This window comes from Fringilla coelebs, assembly GCF_963513975.1.
Source record: "Fringilla coelebs genome assembly, contig: SCAFFOLD_33, whole genome shotgun sequence".
Lineage (NCBI taxonomy): Eukaryota > Metazoa > Chordata > Aves > Passeriformes > Fringillidae > Fringilla > Fringilla coelebs.
In genome coordinates this window covers 1,174,818-1,195,356 of record NW_028167443.1, presented here as the reverse complement: position 1 = coordinate 1,195,356, position 20,539 = coordinate 1,174,818, and the positions used below count along the sequence as shown (strand labels likewise).

The window sequence follows — 20,539 nt, the reverse complement described above, 5'->3', positions numbered from 1 at the left end:
CCTTCTCCTAGTCCTGGCCCACCTCCTCCTCATCCTCCTCCTCTTCCTCGTCCTCATCGTCCTCCTTCACTTCTTCTCCTCTTCACCTGCTACTCCTCCTCCTCCACCTCCTCATCATCCTCCTTCTCCTTTTCCTTGTCCTCCTCCTCCCCTTCCTCGACATCCTTCTCCACTTTCTCCTCGTACTCCTCTTCCTCATCATCCTCCTCTTCCTCATCTGCGTGCTCCTCCCCCTCATCCTCCTCCTCCTCATCTCTAACTCCTTTCCTGAGCCTCCTCTTCCTCCACCTTCTCCACCTCCTGCACATCCTCGTCCTTGTCCTCGTCCTCCTCTTCCTCTTCCTCCACCTCATCCTCCATCTCCTCCTCATCCTCCTCCTGGTCATCCTCCTCCTCCACCTCATCTGGTTCCTCATCCTCCTCTTCCTCCTCCTTCTTGTACACTCTCTCTTCGTCGTCCTCATCCTCCACCTCCTCATCCTCTCCCTTCTTCCCCTCCACATCCTTGTCCTCGTCGTCCTCTTCCTCCACCTCCTCATCCTCCTACTTGTCCAATTCTTCCTCCTGGTCCTCTTCCTCCTGGTCCTCCTCCTTGTACTCCTCTTCCTCCACCTCCTTGTACACTTTCTCCCCTTCCTCCTCATTCTCCTCGTCCTCCACCTCCTCATCCTCCTCTTCCTCCACCTCCTCCTCATCCGCTTCCTTCTCCTCCACGTCCACCTCATTGTTCTCTTTCTCCTCATCCACCTCTTCCTCCTCCTCATTATCCTCCTCCTTGTCCTCCTCCTTCTCATCCTGTTTGTCCACCTCCTCATCCTCCTCCTTGTCCTCCACCTCCTTATCATTCTCGTACACCTCCTGCTCCTCGACCTCCTCCTCCACATTCTCCTCGTACTCATCTTCCTCGTCATCCTCCTCCACCTCCTCCTTGTCCTCTTCCTCCTCATCCTCTCCCTCCTCTTCCTCCACCTCCTCGTCCTCCTACTCGTCCAATTCTTCGACCTGGTCCTCTTCCTCCTCCTCCACCTCCTTCTCATCCGCCTTCTCCTCCTCCATGTCCACCTCCTCGTCCTCTTCCTCTTCATCTGCCTCTTCCTCCTCCTCATCAACCTCCTCCACCTTGTCCTCCTCATCCTTCTCCTCCTCGTCCTCCTCCTCTTCATCCTGTTCATCCACCTCCTCATCCTCCTCCTTGTCCTCCTCCTCCTAATCCTCCTCCTCCTCGTCCACCTCTTCCTCATCCTCCTCCTCTTCCTCCTTCAGCTCTTCCTCCTTCTCCTCCTCCTCATTGCCCTCCTTGTCCTCCTCCTTTGCCTCCTTGACCTCCTCTTCCTCTACCACCTCGTCCTCCTCCTCATTCTCCTACTCGTCTTATTCTTCTTCATCCTCCTCCTCCTCTTTCTCCTCCTTGTCCTCCTCCTCCTCGTCATTGTCCTCATCCTCCTCGCCCTCCTCCTCAACAACCTTGTCCTAAATCCTCCTCCTCATCCTCCTCCTCTTTCTCGTCCTCATCATCCTCCTTCACCTGCTACTCCTCCTCCTCCACCTCCTCATCATCCTCCTTCTCCTTTTCCTTGTCCTCCTCCTCCCCTTCCTTGACATCCTCCTCCACTTTCTCCCCGTACTCTTGCTCATCCTCCTCTTCTTCCTCATCTGCGTGCTCCTCCCCTTCATCCTCCTCCTCCACCTCATCCCTGTCTAACTCCTTGCCTCCAGCCTCCTCATCCTCCACTTCCTCTACCCCCTGCACATCCTCGTCCTTGTCCTCATCCTCCTCTTCCTCTTCCTCCAATTCGTCCTCCGTCTCCTCCTCCTCATCCTCCTCCTGGTCATCCTCCTCCTCCACCTCATCTGGCTCCTCGTCCTCCACCTCTTCCTTCTTGTACTCTTTCTCCTCTTTCTCTTCTTCCTCCTCGTCCTCCTCGTCCTCCACCTCCTCATCCTCATTCCTCCTCTTCCTCCACCTCCTCATCCACCTCCTCCTCATCTGCTTCCTCCTCCACATCCACCTCATCGTCCTCTTCCTCCTCATCCACCTCTTCTTCCTCCTCATTATCTTCCTCCTCCTTGTCTTCCTCCTCACCCTGTTTGTCCACCTCCTCATCCTCCTCCTTTCCTCCACGTCCTCATCCTTCTCATACACCTCCTGCTCCTTGACATCCTCCTCCACATTCTCTTCATACTCATCTTCCTCATCATCCTCCTCTTCCTCATCTGCGTGCTCTTCCTCCTCCTTGTCCTCTTCCTCATCATCCTCTCACTCCTCCTCCTCCACATCCTTGTCCTCGTCCTCCTTCTCTTCCACCTCCCCGTCCACCTCCTTCTCATCCGCCTTCTCCTCCTCCACGTCCACCTCCTCATCCTCTTCCTCCTCATCTGCCTCTTCCTCCTCCTCATCAACCTCCTCCACCTTGTCCTCCTCCTCCTCTTCATCCTGTTTGTCCACCTCCTCATCCTCCTCGTACTCCTCCTGCTCCTCAAACTCCTTCTCCACATTCTCCTCATACTTGTCTTCCTCGTCATCTTCCTCTTCCTCATCTGCATGCTTCTCCTCACCCTCGTCTTCCTCCTCGTCTATCTCCTCGTCCTCCCCCTCCTAAATCTCATCATCCTCCTCCTCGTCCTCCTCTGCCTCATCCTCCTCATCCTCATCCTCGTCATTGTCCTTGTCATCCTCCTCTTCCTCCTCCTCCTCCTCATTCACGGCCTCCTCCTCCCCCACGTCTTCATCCTCCTCATTAGCCTCTTCCTCCTCCTCATTGTCATCCTCCTCCTCCTCATCCTTTTCTTCCTCATCCTCCTCCTAATTGTCCTCATCCTCCTCCTCGTCAACAGCATGGGATATTTTCCCCTCCTTTTCTGTGGGACAGTGAAGCCGAGCTGCACCCTTCTGGTGCCCCATTCTTTCTTCAGCTAGGGATGTCAAAGTCACCAGAAGCAGGAAAATCCCTATTCCCTGTTTCCTTGTGGTTGCAGCCTGGAACATCCTCTCCAAACAAAATCTTTCTGACAGCCCTGCTGAATGACATTGGGAGGAGGTTTGTGAGAAAGGAAGGAAATTGTATTTTGATAGGAAATAAGAGCTGCAAAATTATTTCTTTCTGTCCCATTCATTTTCAGTCAGTTCCAGTTCTGTTTTCAGAGTGCCAACTTCTCAGCTGATTGTGTTTGTGTTCTCCTTTCTCTCCTGCCTTTCTCTGCCTGCTCTGTTTCTTTCTGTGCCTCACTTGACCCAGGGCAGCTCCCACCAAAGACCCTGCCCTGATTTGATTCCTCATCCATGAGCTACAGCAACCATGGGGGAAGTTATGAAGGCTGGCAGTGAAATGTCACTGTAAGATCTTGCTTCACGTGGCCTTTGCCTCCATCTTAAGAGCTTTGCCTTCAAGGGCAGGAACATCTTTTCTTGGCTGGGATCTGGAATTCCAGCCCCTGGGAGTGTGCGCCATGGATCCCAGAGGGGCAATTCCAAGGCTCCCAGGGTGCTGCTCCTGCCGTGCCTCCCAAGGAGCTGTGCAGGGCCAGGGGACAAGATCCAGCAGCTCTGTTAGTTCTGCAGTGCCACAACGGTCCCTGGTTCCATGAATTTCCCTACTGCCAGCAACAGTTCCTTGGGTCCCATGATGCCCTGCTGTGTCACCATGGATATTTGGTGCCTTGAAGTTCTTCAGTGTCACAATGGCCTCCCTCATTCCATGAGCTTCTGCAGTGTCACAATGGCCTCCTTGGATGGGCAGTGTCACCATGGACCATTGGCTCCCTGCAGCCCTGCTGGGTCACCATGGACTCCTCGGTTCCATGAGGTTCTGGGGGTGTCTCCATGGTCTCCTTGGATCTGCAGTGTCACAATGGACCACCGGATCCACGTGGCCCTGTTGTGTCACCATGGCCCCTTGGTTCCATGGGACTCCAGGGTCACAATTGACTCCTTGCTTCCACGTCACCCCCTGAGCGCCAAAATGGCCCCTTCATTCCATGAGGAACACAAAAATTTTGTAGAAACATTGAGCAAATCCTGCTTAACACACCTGGGAACATCTGTTTGTATTCAAGAGAGATTAAAGGTGAGGATGGCACCAGCAGCTTCCATCTGCAACAGAGATCCAGGGAAAGGACAGGGACAGAGAATTCAGCTGCAAGACTCAGAGAATTCTGCTTCCAGAGATCATTTCTGCTCACACTGCCCCTTGCAGAAAGGTGACACCATTCCAGGCAGCCTGGACTGAGCAGGTGGTTCCTGAGTGGGGTTTGTTGTTTAGGAAACCTGCTCAGGCTTTTCCATTCTTCCCTCACCAACAGGAAAATTCTCCTGGGCCTGTGTGCAGGCAGAGCCCTGAGGGGAGCAGGTGGGACAGGGTGCAATGGCCTGGGAGGTGGAGCTGCAGAACTCAGGGACAAGGTTCTGCTGCAAGGCACAGGGATGTCAGTCCCAGGTGCACCAAGTCAGACATGGTGAGGCTGGGGGTGAGGAGCAGCTTGTCCAAACAGGGCCAGCCCTGAAGGGGCTTATTCTTCTCTGTGCCCAGACCTCCTAAGGAGACATTCAGCATCAGGATCACCTGGGGAATGCTTCTATCAGCTCTTCTCTGAACTGGAAAATAAAAAAATACTCACTGGATTTAAAAAAAAAAGTCATGAGGTACACTTTGAAATCTTCATCCTGAAAGGAAGTCCAAACTGACTCCAATCTGTCGGAGTCAACGGGAGACAAGCACATCCGATGACGATCAACAAGTCTCAACTTTATTTAGGCAATAAGCATACTTTTATAAGGATAGTAATAAGGTTCATACATACTGCAAAAGTAGAACTCATAATTGGTCTGCAGGTGGATGTCAGCTCCACCTCTACTATCACATACTCAGGATGCTTGTGGTTTTCTACTCTGGCAAGACCCTGTTTTCTCTATCCTGTTGTTTTATAACTTCTTGCTCAAGGAGACAGTGTCCTTGCCCACGACCCTATTGCTTTACCAGCTGCAACTTATCATGACCCCTCTCATCTAACCAGGCGTCTACAAAACTCTCTACACCAATCAGCCCCACAAGTCCTGGAAACTTGAAGACCACTGAAGGAAGAGAAAGAGCCCCCAAGGGCTTTCTGTATTTTAATGAATCCCCATGGTGGATATGGGATTGAGTCCAGGACACTCAGGCACTGAGAGAAGGCTGAAGAAGCTGCTCAAGGAGTCAGAAGCAAAACTCAAGTCCCTTGGAGCATCACTGGACCCCACTGAGTGCAGGGAGTGCCACAGGCTGCCCAGGGGCTGGTGAGAGCAGATCCTTGAGGCCAGGATTGAGGGGAGCCAAAGGCTCTGAGCAGGGAACTGCAATGCTGAGCAAGGCCTGGGCTGGGTGGGGGAAGCAGAAAGGCCAAGCCCTGAGCCCAGCCTGGGACAGCAGGGCCTGTCCCTCAAAGGTGGCTTGCGGCTGTTTGTGGGGCAGGGGGATGTGAGGGGCAGCAAGGACAAATGCCGTAAACCTTTGTGACACTCCAGATCCTCATGGAACCAAGGGGCCAGTGTGACACTGTGGGAAGTTGTGGGACCAAGGGGATCATTGTGGCACTGTTTGGGCCATGGAACCAAGGGGCCAGTGTGACACTGTGGCGCCTCATGGAAACAAGAGCCCATTGTGAGCTTATACTACGTAACCTCATGGAACCAAGGGCCCATGGTGACACTGTGGTGCCTCATGGAATCAAGGAGAGCATTGTGAAACTCGGGTGCCCCAAGGAACCAAGGGTCCATGGTGACCTTGTGCAGCCCAGAGTGTCACAGAGGAGCCACTGTGACACAGCAAGGGCACATGGAGCCGAGGGGCCATGGTGACACATCAGGGCTTTGTGGAACCATAAAGCAATTGTGACATTGCAAGGCCTCCGGGAAGCACGGAGCCCTTGTGACACTGCAGAAGGAAGGGGAACATTGTGACACTCCAGGGCCTTATGAAACCAAGGAGACCATTGTGACACTGTGGGATTACATAAACCAAGGGAACATGGAACAGCTCTGGCTGGCTGGGCCTCCTAGGGACCACCTGGCAGGTCCAGCTGACCTTGGCATGTCGAGGGCTGCTTCTCATCTGCCCCTGAAGCACTGGAGCTCTGGGCTTTCTTTCCCATGGCAGAGAACTGCCCTCCTCCTCCAGGGGCACATGGCCAAAATTGGGATTCCTCCTCCAAATTTCCTTATATGCAAAGATTGTTCCCAGATGAAATCTGGCAGGACAGACAGATCTGGCTGCCTTGGTCACCCAGGGCCTTGGCCACCCAGGGCTGCCTTGGCCACCCAGGGCCCACCCAGTGCCTTTGAAACACTGGGACCATGTGCTTTTCTTTCTTAGGGGAAAAACCATCCATCTTGACCAGGCACCCATGGCCAATATTGGGCATTTGCCTCCAGAATTTCCTGTATCCAAGGATAACTCCCAGACAAAAGCTGCCAGGACTGACAAGTCTGGCTGGTCTTGGCTTCCTGAGGACTGGCACTCATCTGCCCCTGAAGCACTGGGGCTCTGTGCTTTCCTTCTTAATAAAAATAGCTCTTCTTCCTATCCAGGCACCCACAGCCAAAACTGAGATTGCACCTCCAAAATGCCCTATGTCCAAGGATTTCCACCAGATGAAAGGTGTCAGGAGAGAGAGGTCTGGCTCTGTCGGCCCACGGGTTGCCACCTCTCATCTTCTTCCAGAACACTTGGACTTCATGTTTTTCTTTCCTATGGGAAAAACAACCCATCTTCACAAGGTGCCCATGGTAAAAATTGAGATTCCACCTCCCAAATTTTCTATGTCCAAGGACTCCTCTGAAAAAAGCTGTCAGGACAAACAGGTCTGACTGGCTTGGCCTCTCAAGAGCCTTCTGTCTCCACTTCTACTCCTGAAACACTTGGGCTCGGTGCATTCCTTCCTATGGAAAAGAAACATCCTTCTTATCAATGCAGAAATGGCCAAAATTGGGATTCCACATGAAAAAACCCATATATACAAGGGTTGATTTCAGACAAAAGCTGCCAGGACAGAGAGGTCTGGCTGCCCTTGGCCTCTGGTGACTGCCCCTCATCTGCCCCTGGAACACTGGGGCTCAGTTGTTTCCTTCCTATGGAGACCATGGTGACACTGTGGGGCCCATGTAACCGAGGGAACATGGAATAGCTCTGGCTGATTTGGCCTCCCAGGGGCCACCTGACAGGTCCAGCTGATCTTGAAATGTCAAGAGCTGCCTCTCATCTACCCATGAACCACTGGGGCTCCTTGCTTTCCTTCCCATGGAAAAGAGCTGTCTCTCTTTTCAGATGCCCATGGACAAATTAGGTACTCCCCCTAAAAATTTTTCTGTAGGCAAGGGTATCTCACAGAAAAAAACCTGCCAGGTCTGGCTGGCCTTGGCTTCTGGTGGTCACCTCTCATCTGCCTCAGATGTACCAGAGTTCTGTGCCTTCCTTCCTATGGAAAAGAAGCAGCCTTCTTGTCTATGGGCCATGACAGAAATTGGAATTTGGCTGCCAAAATTCCATCTATCCCAGGATTGCTTCCCGACAAAAGCTGCCAGGACAGACAGCTCTGCCTGGCCTTGTCCTCTGGTGAGTTTCTCACACTATGAGCTGAATGTTTTCATTTGAAAGCATCTTGGAAAGGGCCCAGAGATCTCCCAAGCTGTGGTTTGCAGGCCTCAAGAACATAATTCATACATGGAGGCTGATGTGCCTGGGCTCAGTTGTGAAGAGACTGAGGACAGAACAGGAGTAGCCTGGAAGGGCTTGAAGGGTGGATTCAGAAATGGTGGAGCTTTTTCTCCATAGTGGGAAACAGCCAGAGAGAGAAATGATACCACAAATGCAGCTGGGGAGGCCCAGACTGGACACCAGAGGAGAGGAATTTCCCTGCCAGGGCAGGGCTGTGGTGCAACACATTCCCCAGAAGGAGCCTGGAGCAGCCCAAGGCTTTGTGTGGGCAGGCAGAGGCAGGCAGGAGGCAGAGCTGTCAGCAAAGGAAGGGGCCAGCCAGGTGAGGCAGCCAGGGGATGATGACAGCCTGCAGGGACAGAGGTGCAGAGCAGGGACACCGTAGGACAGCCTGGGCTGCACAGGGCACAGGGATGTGCAGCAGCTGCAAGGCCCTGACAGAGCCAACTCCTGCAGCACTTTGGCCATGGCTGCTGGCCCTGAGGCCAGGAGGGGACAAGTAACCCTTGCAGGCCTGGGGCCTCATTGCCTCCTTGTCCCTGCTCAGCAGCCTGGCAGGGGCCGCCCCATGGTCCTGCCCTTGACATTGCACATCCCCACATCCCATTGCCCCAGGAAGAGCCCTGAGCAATGAGGGAGGGACAGGATCTGCCTTGCCAGGGGCTGGGGCTCAGGCCTTGGCCCTTTGCATTCCTGAAACACATCCAGGTTTGCTCAGCACCAGAGACACTTTTGCCTTGCTTGTCCCCACCTGTCATCACTGCCTCCAATATTCTGCTTTAGCTGGTGAAAACTTTCTCAGTTGTGTCCCTTAGTGGGACCCATTAAAACTTAAAAAAACTTTGGAGTTTAAATTTAACTTTTAGTTCTGAAGAAGTTGTTTGAATGCTCTCAGGGACTGAGTCTGATGTAAACAACACCAAATCCCCAAGAGGCTCATTAAAATCTTTGTGCTGTGTCTTTGCTGCTGAGCTGGGTTGGGCTCCTGACACAGAAGGAGCTCCTGGAAACAAAGAGGAGGTCAGAAATACATTTCTTCTGAGGAGCAGCTTTTCTCCCAGCCCAGCTGGGCTGAGGGAATTGCCTGCAGGTACATGAGACCAATGAAGCAGACAGAGGCTCAAAGCAGCTGGAAGGACAATTTTGAGTTCATTCATGGAGAAACCTTCCCAGCTTTTGATCCAGTCAGTCTGTGCCTGCAGGGATCTCCTAAAGCTGACCCAGGACAGAACTGATGTGACTGTAAGGATGGCTCTGCTGCCGTTTCTGCTTTGGGGGAGGATGTGCTCCTGAGCGCGGCTGCCCTGGGCACCCTCAGAGAGACAGGGCAGGATGGCTCCTGCTGCCAGGAACAGCTGCAAGGGGTGAAGTTGGGGCTGCAGCCAGGGCTGTCCTGCAGAGCAGGTCCTGCAGCCCTCAGGGCTCTTGGCCATGCCAGGGCATGTGCCACCTGCCAGGGGCAGCTCTCAGCCTGCCTGGCAGCTCCGCATGGATGGTGCAGAGGAGCTGTGGGTGCAAGGAGTGACTCCTGCCAGGGCAGGTCCTGCAGGTGGAGAGGGTGCTGTCTGGGCTAGGGCTGCTCAGAGCTCCAGCTCATGCCCAGGTCATTCCTGAGGGGACTTTTCATGATCTCATTCAGGACAGGGGTTTCCTGCTTGGGTCTCTGCTTTCCTGAATCTATGCTCCCACTTTTCCCTGGCTCAGTTTGGTGGCAATGGAAACTCAGCTGTGCAGGGTAGAGCAGGGGCTGAGGCTCTCAAACCATCCCCTGAGTTTTCTTGGAAACCTCAGCAAGTGCCTGCACTTCCCCAGACTCCATATCCATGCTGCATCACCTTTCCATGGTTCCCAGGCTGGAGGAGCTGCTCTTTAATCCCTGCAGCCCTGAGCAGCTGCAGGGCAGGGCTGGCCTAGGGGCTGGGCTGGGCTCTGGCAGCTCTGGCAGGGAAGGAGCCCGGGGCCACAGGAGCAGCTCGGGCTGGCACAGCTCCAGTAGCAGAGCCGTGGGCAGGGAGGGAGGGAGGCAGTGCTGAGGGAAGCCCTGCTGCAGGGCAGATGTGGCACCTGCCAGCCCTTCCCTGCAGGGTAGACCCTGCCCTGAGCAGCACAGCTCTTGTGTCCCCTCCCAGCCAGCACAGCCCTCAGCCTGGGGGCTCGGGGCCCTCAGTCCCTCCTGGGCTGGCAGAACAGCTCCAGAGATGAAGGGCATCTCTCCAAGCCATGTGCCCATTCCCTGCTGACCAGGGCCTGAGGGCCACTGTCCTGCCCTGGTGCTGCCTGGCAGGGGCTGTGGCAAGGCTGGGCAGGGAAAGGCTTTTCCTCAGGCCTGGCTCTCTCTCCTTGCCTTGCCCAGGTGCTCCTGGCATTGCTGAGGGTCTCTCTGGAATGGCAGTTCCAGCTGCAGGGTCAGGCCCAGCCCTTGGGCTCCTTCTGTGCAGGCTGAGCACAGCAATGGGGTGTCCCAGCTCCCTGTGCCTGGGGAGCTCTGGGCAGGGCAGGCTGGGAGGCTGGTAATGAGCCCACTCTCCTCAAGCAGTGCCATGGACAGGACCCTTGATGTGTCCTCAGGAGGCGATCCAAGCTGTGAGCTGCCTCCAGGAGACTCTGGGGGACAGGAGTGTCCTTGGCCAGAGTAGGGCTGAGACTCTGAGAAAGGCTGAGCCAGTTTGCTCTGCTGTGGGTTCCTCTGCTCTCAGCTGTGTCAGGCTGATTTCCAGGGGAGCACAGGGACTGCCCTGGATCTCAGAAAGGGCAGCTGGGGACAGAGGGGAGGAAAAGAGCAGCTCCCCTCACCCTTCGTGAGTTGCAGCCACTGCTCTTGCATTGCACAGTTCTCTCTGATCTCCCTGGGCACAGCAGGAAACCATCTTAAACTGCCTTTGGCCATCACTGTTCCTTAGCCCTGGGACAGGAGATGCTGCTGAGCTCCTCTGCCTCAGGAGCAGTTTGGGCTGATGAAGGCCAAGCCCAGGACTGGCCCCATCCCCATTCCCATGACCCCAGTGCTGCAGAGCAGAGCTGATCCCTTGGTGTCCATGGGCAGAGCCCCTGCTCATCACAGCAATGGAGCCAGATCCCAGAAGAACTCCAGGCTCGGGGCTGAAGGAAGGGCTCTGAGAAAAGGAAAATTGGTTGGCACAGAGCAGCAGGGGCAGGGCTGGGAGAAAGGGCTTGGACATTGCTCAGCAAAATGTCCTCAGATGTGTCACTGTGTCCTCCTTGACCAGGACTCCATGGGCAGAGGGAAGAAATGTCCAACAGCAGCTCCATCAGCCACTTCCTCCTGCTGGCATTAGCAGACACGCGGCAACTGCAGCTCCTGCACTTCTGCCTCTTGCTGGGCATCTCCCTGGCTGCCCTCCTGGGCAACGGCCTCATCATCAGTGCCATAGCCTGCGGCCACCACCGGCACACACCCATGTTTTTCTTCCTGCTCAACCTGGCCCTCACTGACCTGGGCTCCATCTGCACCACTGTCCCCAAAGCCATGCACAATTCTCTCAGGGACACCAGGGACATCTCCTACAAAGGATGTGCTGCACAGGACCTTCTTTTTTATTTCTTCATCTCAGCAGAGTATTTCCTCCTGACCATCATGTGCTACGACCGCTATGTGTCCATCTGCAAACCCCTGCACTACGGGACCCTCCTGGGCAGCAGAGCTTGTGCCCACATGGCAGCAGCTGCCTGGGCCAGTGCCTTTCTCTATTCACTGCTGCACACGACCAATACATTTTCCCTGCCCCTGTGCCATGGCAATGCCCTGGGCCAGTTCTTCTGTGAAATCCCCCCCAACCTCAAGCTCTCCTGCTCCAAATCCTACCTCAGGGAACATGGGCTCCTTACAGTTAGTGTCTGTTTGGTATTTGGTTGCTTTGTTTTCATTGTTTTCTCCTATGTGCAGATCTTCAGGGCTGTGCTGAGGATACCCTCTGAGCCGGGACGGCAGAAAGCCTTTTCCACCTGCCTCCCTCACCTGGCTGTGGTCTCCCTGTTTGTCAGCACGGTCATGTTTGCCTACCTGAAGCCCCCCTCCATGTCCTCCCCATCCCTGGATCTGGCACTTTCTGTTCTGTACTCAGTGGTGCCTCCAGCCCTGAACCCCTCATCTACAGCTTGAGGAACAAGGAGCTCAGGGCTGCAGTGTGGAGTCTGATGACTGGATGCTTTCAGAAACATTAAACTGCAGGCCAATTTCAGCAAATCACTTGTAATAAAACTCATCCTTCATACTTCTTGTACATTTCATTTTGGAGGTTTTTTATTTGTTTTACTTTTCAACTATAATCCATAAAGAAATGTCATTGTTTGTGCCATTGTTCATTTAGTTTCTCTCCACCTTTCCTGTGGCCCCAGACTGTGTCAATGAGGGACTGTGCTCTCTGTGCCTTTAAAGGAAATAAAGGATCTCCCAGCAAAGTTTTCTGCAGAGATGCCCTTTCGTTGCCTTCTCTGGGGCTGTAGCAGCAATGTCTATGAGCAGAGCTGGGAGCAGACAGTGCTGGCACAGCAGCTGTGCCCAGCAGCAGCAGCACTTGGTGTTGCCAGTGCTTCTCCTGTGGCCCTGCCCCACTGCCCTGGTGGCCCTGGTGTTGCTGCAGGGCCTGAGTGCTCTCGGGGCCGGGCATAGTCCTGGGGTGGCAGTGCCAGGGCTGCAGCAGGGACAGGCCATGGGCACTGCTGGGGCAGTGCTGATGCCTCAGGCCAGTGCCTGGGGGCTCCAGGTGCCTTGCCCAGACTCTCTCAAGAACATGCCCAGGCAAGTGCTGAGCACAAAAAACCTCTGTGACCAGCCCCAGGGTGGCCATGGGCAGGCTGGGGGAAAACAGCATGGCTGGTGCTCTGCAAGGGCCCTTGGGGAGATGGGAAGAAGCAGCAGAGCAGGGGCTGATCCATCCCCAGTGCACTGGACAGCCCAGGGCAGTGTCCCGGAGCATCCTCATGGAGCTGCCAACAGCATCCCCCCTCTGCAGCCCTGGCCTCACCCCCAGCTCACACAGGTGCCCCATCCTTGCAGGCACAGACGGCAGCACTGGCTCAGGAGCACCTGTTTGCATTGCACAGAGCAGAGGGAGCACCCCCATGCTGTTGGTGTGGGGACATGAACCTGAGGGAGCACAAATGACATCAGCCCCTGGGGCCAGGAATGGCCTGGGAATGGCAGGGAAACCACTCAGCTTTGTCCCAGCCTCTGCATTCAGCCAGAAAGTGTGTTCCCATCAGCTGGGAGTTTCCTGTCCCACTGCAGATGCTGTTGCTCAGAGCCAGGGCTGCCTGGCAGCCACCCTCAAACTGCCCTGAGCATTTCCTTTGCTTCACATCTGCTTTCTTTCCTCTCCCCTGGTGTTAAAAGAAAAGTCACCATTTAAGGAGAAATACACCATTTAAGGAAATACTCCATTTAAGGAATGTAGTCACCATTTGAGGAGGCGAAGGGGAGACGTGCACATCTTAGGGGTGATGATCATTAGTCTCCAATTTATTGATCAGGTTACATACTTTTATAATAGTGTTAATAAGCTCATACATATTCTGTAACCTAAGCATTCTATTCGTTAAGCTAAACATCAACTCTTCTTCATTTTTTCAGTCTTGCATTCCACTTTCCCATGTCTCTCTGACTCCTTGTTATCACATTTAGAGATGCCCAAGGACACAGTATTTTCGCAGGTGCAAGAACTCAGATCAGAAGGCTAAACACAGTACTTTTCCAGCTTCTAATAATTAGCATTCCCACATATCCCCTGTTTTCTTTTAAATAAGCAAAGCTTCATCAGTTAATTACACTACACTCTCTAAAATATAAAAATAAGCAATTCTAATAACTATTATAAACAATATTTCTTAACTAATAAAGTTTTCTATTATAAGGAATTTAAGCTAGGGAGACAAACTGACAAAACTTATTACAATCTATAAGATATGCTACGAAATAAACGCAAAAAAAAATTTTATGCTGTTACAAAGCTTAAACAAAACTTAGGTGTGCTGACACAACTTATAAAAATAAGCTAAAAGAGCAACATGTGTGCAAGTTTCGTCTGCATTGATTGTTTGATACAAATGCTTCCAATTATCTTTTATAATTAAAGTTTCTCTGATGTTCGTGGTGACACCTTGCACACAAGTATAAAATAAACATCCAACATAAATCTATTCAACATCACTTAAACTTAAAAACACTTAGACTTAAAACACTTAGACTTAAAACACTTAGACCTAAAACACTTAGAATACTTAAACTTAAAATACTTAAACTTAAAATACTTAAACTTAACAGAACTTAAACTTATCAGATTTTCAAATCAACAAAACTTATATGTGACGTCACTTAAATATAACAGAACTTAACAGAATTCAATTGACTTTAAATTTTACATAACTTAATATAAATTAAACATAACAAAATGTAACTTCACTTGAACTTAATAACACTTAAATTAACAAAAATGAAACTTAACAGCACTTAAACCTATCAAAACCTAAATTTAAAAACACTTAACTTTAAGAGTATTTAACATTTAATAGCACTTAATAGACAATTTAACTTAAACTATTTAACAACAAATAAAATTTACTATAGAAATAAAATATAAAATTTACTATAACTTACTTACAGGCCTGACTCTAAAATATTAATCTAAAACAACTCTCTTCATGTGTTTGTTTTAGCATTTTTAGACTTGCGTGCACACAAACATAAGAAATTTGTTCAAGGTATACCTGTAGAAAAGATTTCTTTGAATTCAGTGTTTGCTTGTTACATTTACCACATCTAAATAAGGCTTTAAAAATACAAAAACATACTTATTGTATCTTATTTATACAATTGCTTTAACACATCTCTAACATTTTTTAAACTTTTCAAAATACAATTTCAGAGTTTGGTGTTCCATCAACTGAGCTATCCAGGCTTTTAATGTTCAGAGTCCATGCTAATCTTTCTTTTACAGTCTCTGTCAGGAAAAACAAAAGGGTTTTTTAATCCAGATGAGGAATGTCCTGATAGCAATGCTCCTTGGTGTTGTTTATTTATCATCACTGGTGTTTTAACTGCAGTAGGGATCCTTTTGTGGTTCTTTGTGGAAAAGAGTCATATTTATTACGGCTATTAGGTCTAACGCTGAAGCTTTCGCCGGCTGCAGGGTGGAGGGGCGGGGGGAAGTAGTCACGCTGGGAAGCTGTTTAGGTCCCGGGGCCGCCGCTTGACCTGTTGTGGTGTGCAATGGGTTAACTCAGCTCCTGCCGCAGCAGCACGGCACTCTGGCGGCGCGAGTTGCGGCCCCCGCGGGGGAGCCCCCCCGCGCCGCGCCGCTCCCTCTTTGCTCTGTCGCTGCCGCCGCCTCAAGCACCAGCAGGGGACCCCGGGCCCCGCCGCGGGACTCGCTCGCCGCTGCGCCCCGCGCATCCAGCCCCGCCGGCGCGCACCGCACCGCGGGCACAGCGCCGCCTGCCCCGCTCGGGCTCCGTGGCTGTTTGTATTTGTTAGGAGCCGCTGCTTCAGGCGAGCCGTGAGCCAGGAACAGCCGAGCCGCGGCTGCCGTTTCCACGTGAGCACAGCCGCTGACTTACAACTCTATATGCATTTCAAAGGCTCGATGTAAATTCCTACCAATTAGTCTAAAACAACAACAAGTCCCAAACATGCTAGCAACTTAGTGTCCTACGCAGCAAACTCTTTAACTCTCGCCTGGACACGCTGCTGCTTGCAGTCTGTTTAAAGCACAGTCCATTGAGGATGCCAGGCTCAAACTAAGGTTTTTGCTGGTTGCTGGGTGTTAACAGCGCTCCAAAAACAACAGCGGGGACCATGCGCTCCAGAACCAAGCACGGCGGAAGTGGCTGCAGGAGCCGCGCGCACCGACAAACTGCGGAAGCCTTTTCCCTAAGTTTATAGCCTATAGTCTGCCTTTCTACTCCGCTTTTTGATAACCTCATCATTTCCTTTCTCTATGGCTTTTCTGGCCAGCTCAGCCCAAGCTGTACGGCGTTCCCTTGCAATAGCTTCTGCTAGGTTGTTTTCTGCCTCAGGGATTAGCTCATTGTGAACTACCCTCCATAATTTACTTAACTTCTTGGCAGTTTTACTGTCGTCCAAAGTGGCCTCCCATAATAAATCACCAAATTCACACCATCCCGTTAACTCGTAAACCGTATGGGGCTTAATAAAAACTCCCTTAGCATATCCATAGGTCAAAAACCCTTGTAGATTCTCCATTCCCCTAACCTGCCGTTTTTGTAAAAAGGCAGTAAATAAATCATATGCTGCTTGCCTTTCCATACCTACAATCGTCAGCGCTGTTGCAGCTCTTCAAGGTCACCGTGCAGCACGTATCAATCAACCTTGTCTATACGACACTTGAGGCCCGGCGCGTCCAACTCGTATCACTTTGTCCCCCTTTTCCCTTTCTCCGCGCTTATTGCCGTCCTGGCTGCTTTCAGGACTTGACACGGTTCTTCACCTCCTCCGTGGTGCGTTGCAGTATCACGATCGGGGGTCACCAATTGTTAAAAGAAAAGTCACCATTTAAGGAGAAATACACCATTTAAAGAAATACTCCATTTAAGGAATGTAGTCACCATTTGAGGAGGCGAAGGGGAGACGTGCACATCTTCGGGGTGATGATCATTACTCTCCAATTTATTGATCAGGTTACATACTTCTATAACAGAGTTAATAAGCTCATACATATTCTGTAACCTAAGCATTCTATTCGTTAAGCTAAATATCAACTCTTCTTCATTTTTTCAGTCTTGCACTCCACTTTCCCACGTCTCTCTGACTCCTTGTTATCACATTTAGAGATGCCCAAGGACACAGTATTTTTGCAGGTGCAAGAACTCAGATCAGAAGGCTAAACACAGTACTTTTCCAGCTTCTAATAATTAGCATTCCAACAATTTCCCAGGGAAAAAACCTGTAGAGTGGTTCAGGGGCCTGAGGCCTTAAATGGCCAGGTGCCTCCTGGAATCCCGCCACTCCCAGGATTCCTCCCAAACCCAAGGTAGCACCAGTGCACACTTCAACTGGTTTGAGAGTGCCTAGTGGGTCCTGCAAACTGACACCCAGAACAGTGGCTTCTGAGTTTTGTTTCCCAGGGAAAAAGGCCTGTGCAGTGGTTCAGGGGCCTGAGGCCTTAAATGCCCAGGTGCATCCTGGAATTCGGCCTCTCGAAGGATGCCTCCCAGACGCATGGTGGCACCAGTGCCAACTTGGTCTGGTTTGAGAGTTCCAGGTGGGTCCTGAAAACTGACACCCAGAACAGTGGCTTGTGAGTTTTGTTTCCCAGGGAAAAAGCCTGTACACTGGTTCAGGAGCCTGAAATCTTAAATGGCCGGGTGCCTTCTGGAATTCGGCCTCTCGCAGGATGCCTCCCAGACGCAAGGTGGCACCAGTGCCAACTTGGTCTAGTTTGAGAGTGCCAAGTGGGTCCTGAAAACTGACACCCAGAACAGTAGCTTGTGAGTTTTGTTTCCCAGGGAAAAGGCCTGTACAATGGTTCAGGGTCCTGAGGCCTTAAATTTCAGGGTGCCTACTGGAATTCGGCCTCTCGCAGGATGCCTCCCAGACGCAAGGTGGCACCAGTGCCAACTTGTTCTGGTTTGGGGGTGCCAAGTGTGTCCTGAAAACTGACACCCAGAACAGTGGCTTCTGAGTTTTGTTTCCAAGGGAAAAAGCATGTACAGTGGTTCAGGGTCCTGAGGCCAAAAATGGCCAGGTGCATCCTGGAATTCCGCCCCTCGCAGGATGCCTCCCAGATGCAAGGTGGCACCAGTGCCAACTTGGTCTAGTTTGAGAGTGCCAAGTGGGTCCTGAAAACTGACACCCAGAACAGTAGCTTGTGAGTTTTGTTTCCCAGGGAAAAGGCCTGTACAATGGTTCAGGGTCCTGAGGCCTTAAATTTCAGGGTGCCTACTGGAATTCGGCCTCTCGCAGGATGCCTCCCAGACGCAAGGTGGCACCAGTGCCAACTTGTTCTGGTTTGGGGGTGCCAAGTGGGTCCTGAAAACTGACACCCAGAACAGTGGCTTCTGAGTTTTGTTTCCCAGGGAAAAGACCTGTACACTGGTTCAGGGGCCTGAAACTTTAAATGGCCGGGTGCCTTCTGGAATTCGGCCTCTCACAGGATGCCTCCCAGACACAAAGTGGCACCAGTGCCAACTTGTTCTGGTTTGAGAGTGCCTAGTGGGTCCTGAAAACTGACACCCAGAAGAGTGGCTTCTGAGTTTTGTTTCCCAGGGAAAAAGCATGTAGAGTGGTTAAGGGGCTTGAGGCCTTAAATGGCCAGGTGCCTCCTGGAATTCCGCCTCTTGCAGGATGCTTCCCGGATGCAAGGTGGCACCTGTGGTAGAGATGGAATGTAAGAAAATAGTGCAGCAGGTAATGTCACAGCTGAGGAGTTGCTGCTGAGCCAATTACTAGAGATTAGAAACAGGCCCAGCTCTTAACAAGCCATACCTGTATCCAATAATGGCAAATGCTACAAAAGAGCAGGTTGGCTAGTTGTGAAGAGAGCTGCAGTTTAGTAGCCAGATGTGAAGAGACCTGTAGTTTGCTAGCTAGCTGAGAAGAGAGAAGGTGTTTCTTGGCAGCACTGTGAAGCAAGATGGATGTGTTGGATGTGAAGAAGAGGAGTCAGATGACTGCTGACAGGACCTAGGACAGGCAGCACAAAGAGGAGATGCATTGTGAATAATTCCAAGGAGGTATGAGGCCCTGGAGATATAAAATCCCTTGCGCTATAATGACCCTAGAATTCGTGATAAGATGACAAATGGCGACCCCGACGTCATACCAATGTGATTTAGACGTGAAACTGACCTGATTCAGACGTGACACCGACGTGATTCTGACGTGATATTGAAGTGATTTACGATGACGTGATCCCATGGTGATTTGGCCTTAGAACTTATAGCTGGAGAGCCAGAGAGCTCCCCGTGGATTGGGCCAGAGGGCCGGAGAGCCTGAGCTCCCCGTGGATTGGGCCAGAGAGCCAGAGCTCGCCGTGGATTGGGCCAGAGAGCCGGAGAGCCAAAGCTCGCCGTGGATTGGGCCAGAGTGCCGGAGAGCCAGAGCTCGCGGTGGATTGGGAAGGAGGGCCGGAGAGGCAGAGCTCGCCGTGGATTCACCCAGAGGGCCGGAGAGCCAGAGCTCGCTGTGGATTGGGCCAGAGAGCCAGAGAGCCAGAGCTCCCCGTGGATTGGGCCGGAGAGCCAGAGCTCGCCGTGGATTGGGCCAGAGGGCCAGAGAGCCAGAGCTCGCCGTGGATTGCGCCAGAGTGCTGGAGAGCCAGAGCTCGCCGTGGATTGGGCCAGAGTGCCGGAGAGCCAGAGCTCGCCGTGGATTGGGCCAGAGTGCCGGAGAGCCAGAGCTCGCCGTGGATTGGGCCAGAGTGCCGGAGAGCCAGAGCTCGCCGTGGATTGGGCCAGAGTGCCGGAGAGCCAGAGCTCGCCGTGGATTGGGCCAGAGTGCCGGAGAGCCAGAGCTCGCTGTGGATTGGGCCAGAGAACTGCAGCCACAGCCAGAGCCAGGATACTAGAGCAATGTTGTTCAAGTCATACAGTTATTGATAAAATTATGTAACTGTTGATTTGTTAGCACCCTAATGTATAGGCTTTAACTTATTCTTGTGAGTTGTCTTATAAAGTTGTACAGCCATTGATATTGTTAATGTTCTAGAAGTGCAAGTAAAAGAGTTTCTGATAATATGTAATGTAAGTTTGAGTGATGAATCAAGGTCAGTGCACAGACATTCTGAATTAAATAGAAATACCACAGCAGATATTTGTACTGGGTTTGCTGTCTTTTGCAAAGGGCCCTGCAAAAGATAGAAAACACAACAATAGTTTGTGAAAAGCCTTGGGTTGATGTTCTAGAGTGAGAAAAGCAAAACTAAATCAGAACTTAGAAATGTATGTTCTTACTGTGATGTGTTGTCTTAGCATTTGTATACTGTGAATGTTATCAATTTACTCAAACATATAGTTCTAAAGATGCTGCAACTTTGTAATTAAAAGAAAAGGGGGAATTGTGGGGAGATGGAATGTAAGAAAATAGTGCAGCAGGTAATCTCACAGCTGAGGAGTTGCTGCAGAGCCAATTACTAGAGATTCGAAACAGGCCCAGCTCTTAACAAGCCATACCTGTATCCAATAATGGCAAGTGCTACAAAAGAGCAGGCTGGCTAGTTATGAAGAGAGCTGCAGTTTGCTAGCTAGCTGAGAAGAGAGAAGATGTTTGTTGGCAGCAATGTGAAGCAAGATGGATGTGTTGGCTGTGAAGAAGAGGAGTCAGATGACTGCTGCAAGGACCTGGGACAGGCAGCACATAGAGGAGCTGCACTGTGAAATAACTCCAAGGAGGTATGAGGCCCTGGAAATATAAAATCACTTGCGCTATAATGACCCTACAATTCATGCTAAGACGACAGGCACCAGTGCCAACTTGGGGTGGTTAGAGAGTGCCAAGTGGGTCCTGCAAACTGACACCCAGAACAGTGGCTTGTGAGTTTTGTTTCCCAGGGAAAAAGGCCTGTAGATGGGTTCAGGGGCCTGAGGCCAAAAGAGGTCAGGTGACTCATGGAATTCGGGCTCCTGCAGGATGCCTCCCAGACGAAAAGTGGCACGAGTGCCAACTTGGTCTGTCTTGAGAGTGCCACGTGGGTCCTGAAAACTGACACCCAGAACAGTGGCTTGTGAGTTTTGTTTCCCAGGGAAAAAGCCTGTAAAATGGTTCAGTGTATGGCCGCCTTAAATAGACGGGTGACTCCTGGAGATCCGCATCTCGCAGGATGCCTCCCAGACGCAAGGTGGCACCAGTGCCAACTTGGTCTGGTTTGAGAGTGTCAAGTGGG

General features: G+C 51.6%; 1 protein-coding gene across 1 annotated transcript; it reads left to right on the top strand.

The window, feature by feature from the left end:
- Positions 1–10,935: 10,935 nt before the first annotated feature.
- On the top strand, positions 10,936–11,805 carry LOC311165896 (olfactory receptor 14C36-like; the record flags this gene model as incomplete). The annotated part of the gene is made up of 1 exon (XM_084227387.1): positions 10,936–11,805. The coding sequence occupies one exon, from the start codon at positions 10,936–10,938 to the stop codon at positions 11,803–11,805; it is 870 nt and encodes a 289-aa protein (XP_084083513.1).
- Between the last annotated feature and the right edge of the window lie 8,734 nt (positions 11,806–20,539).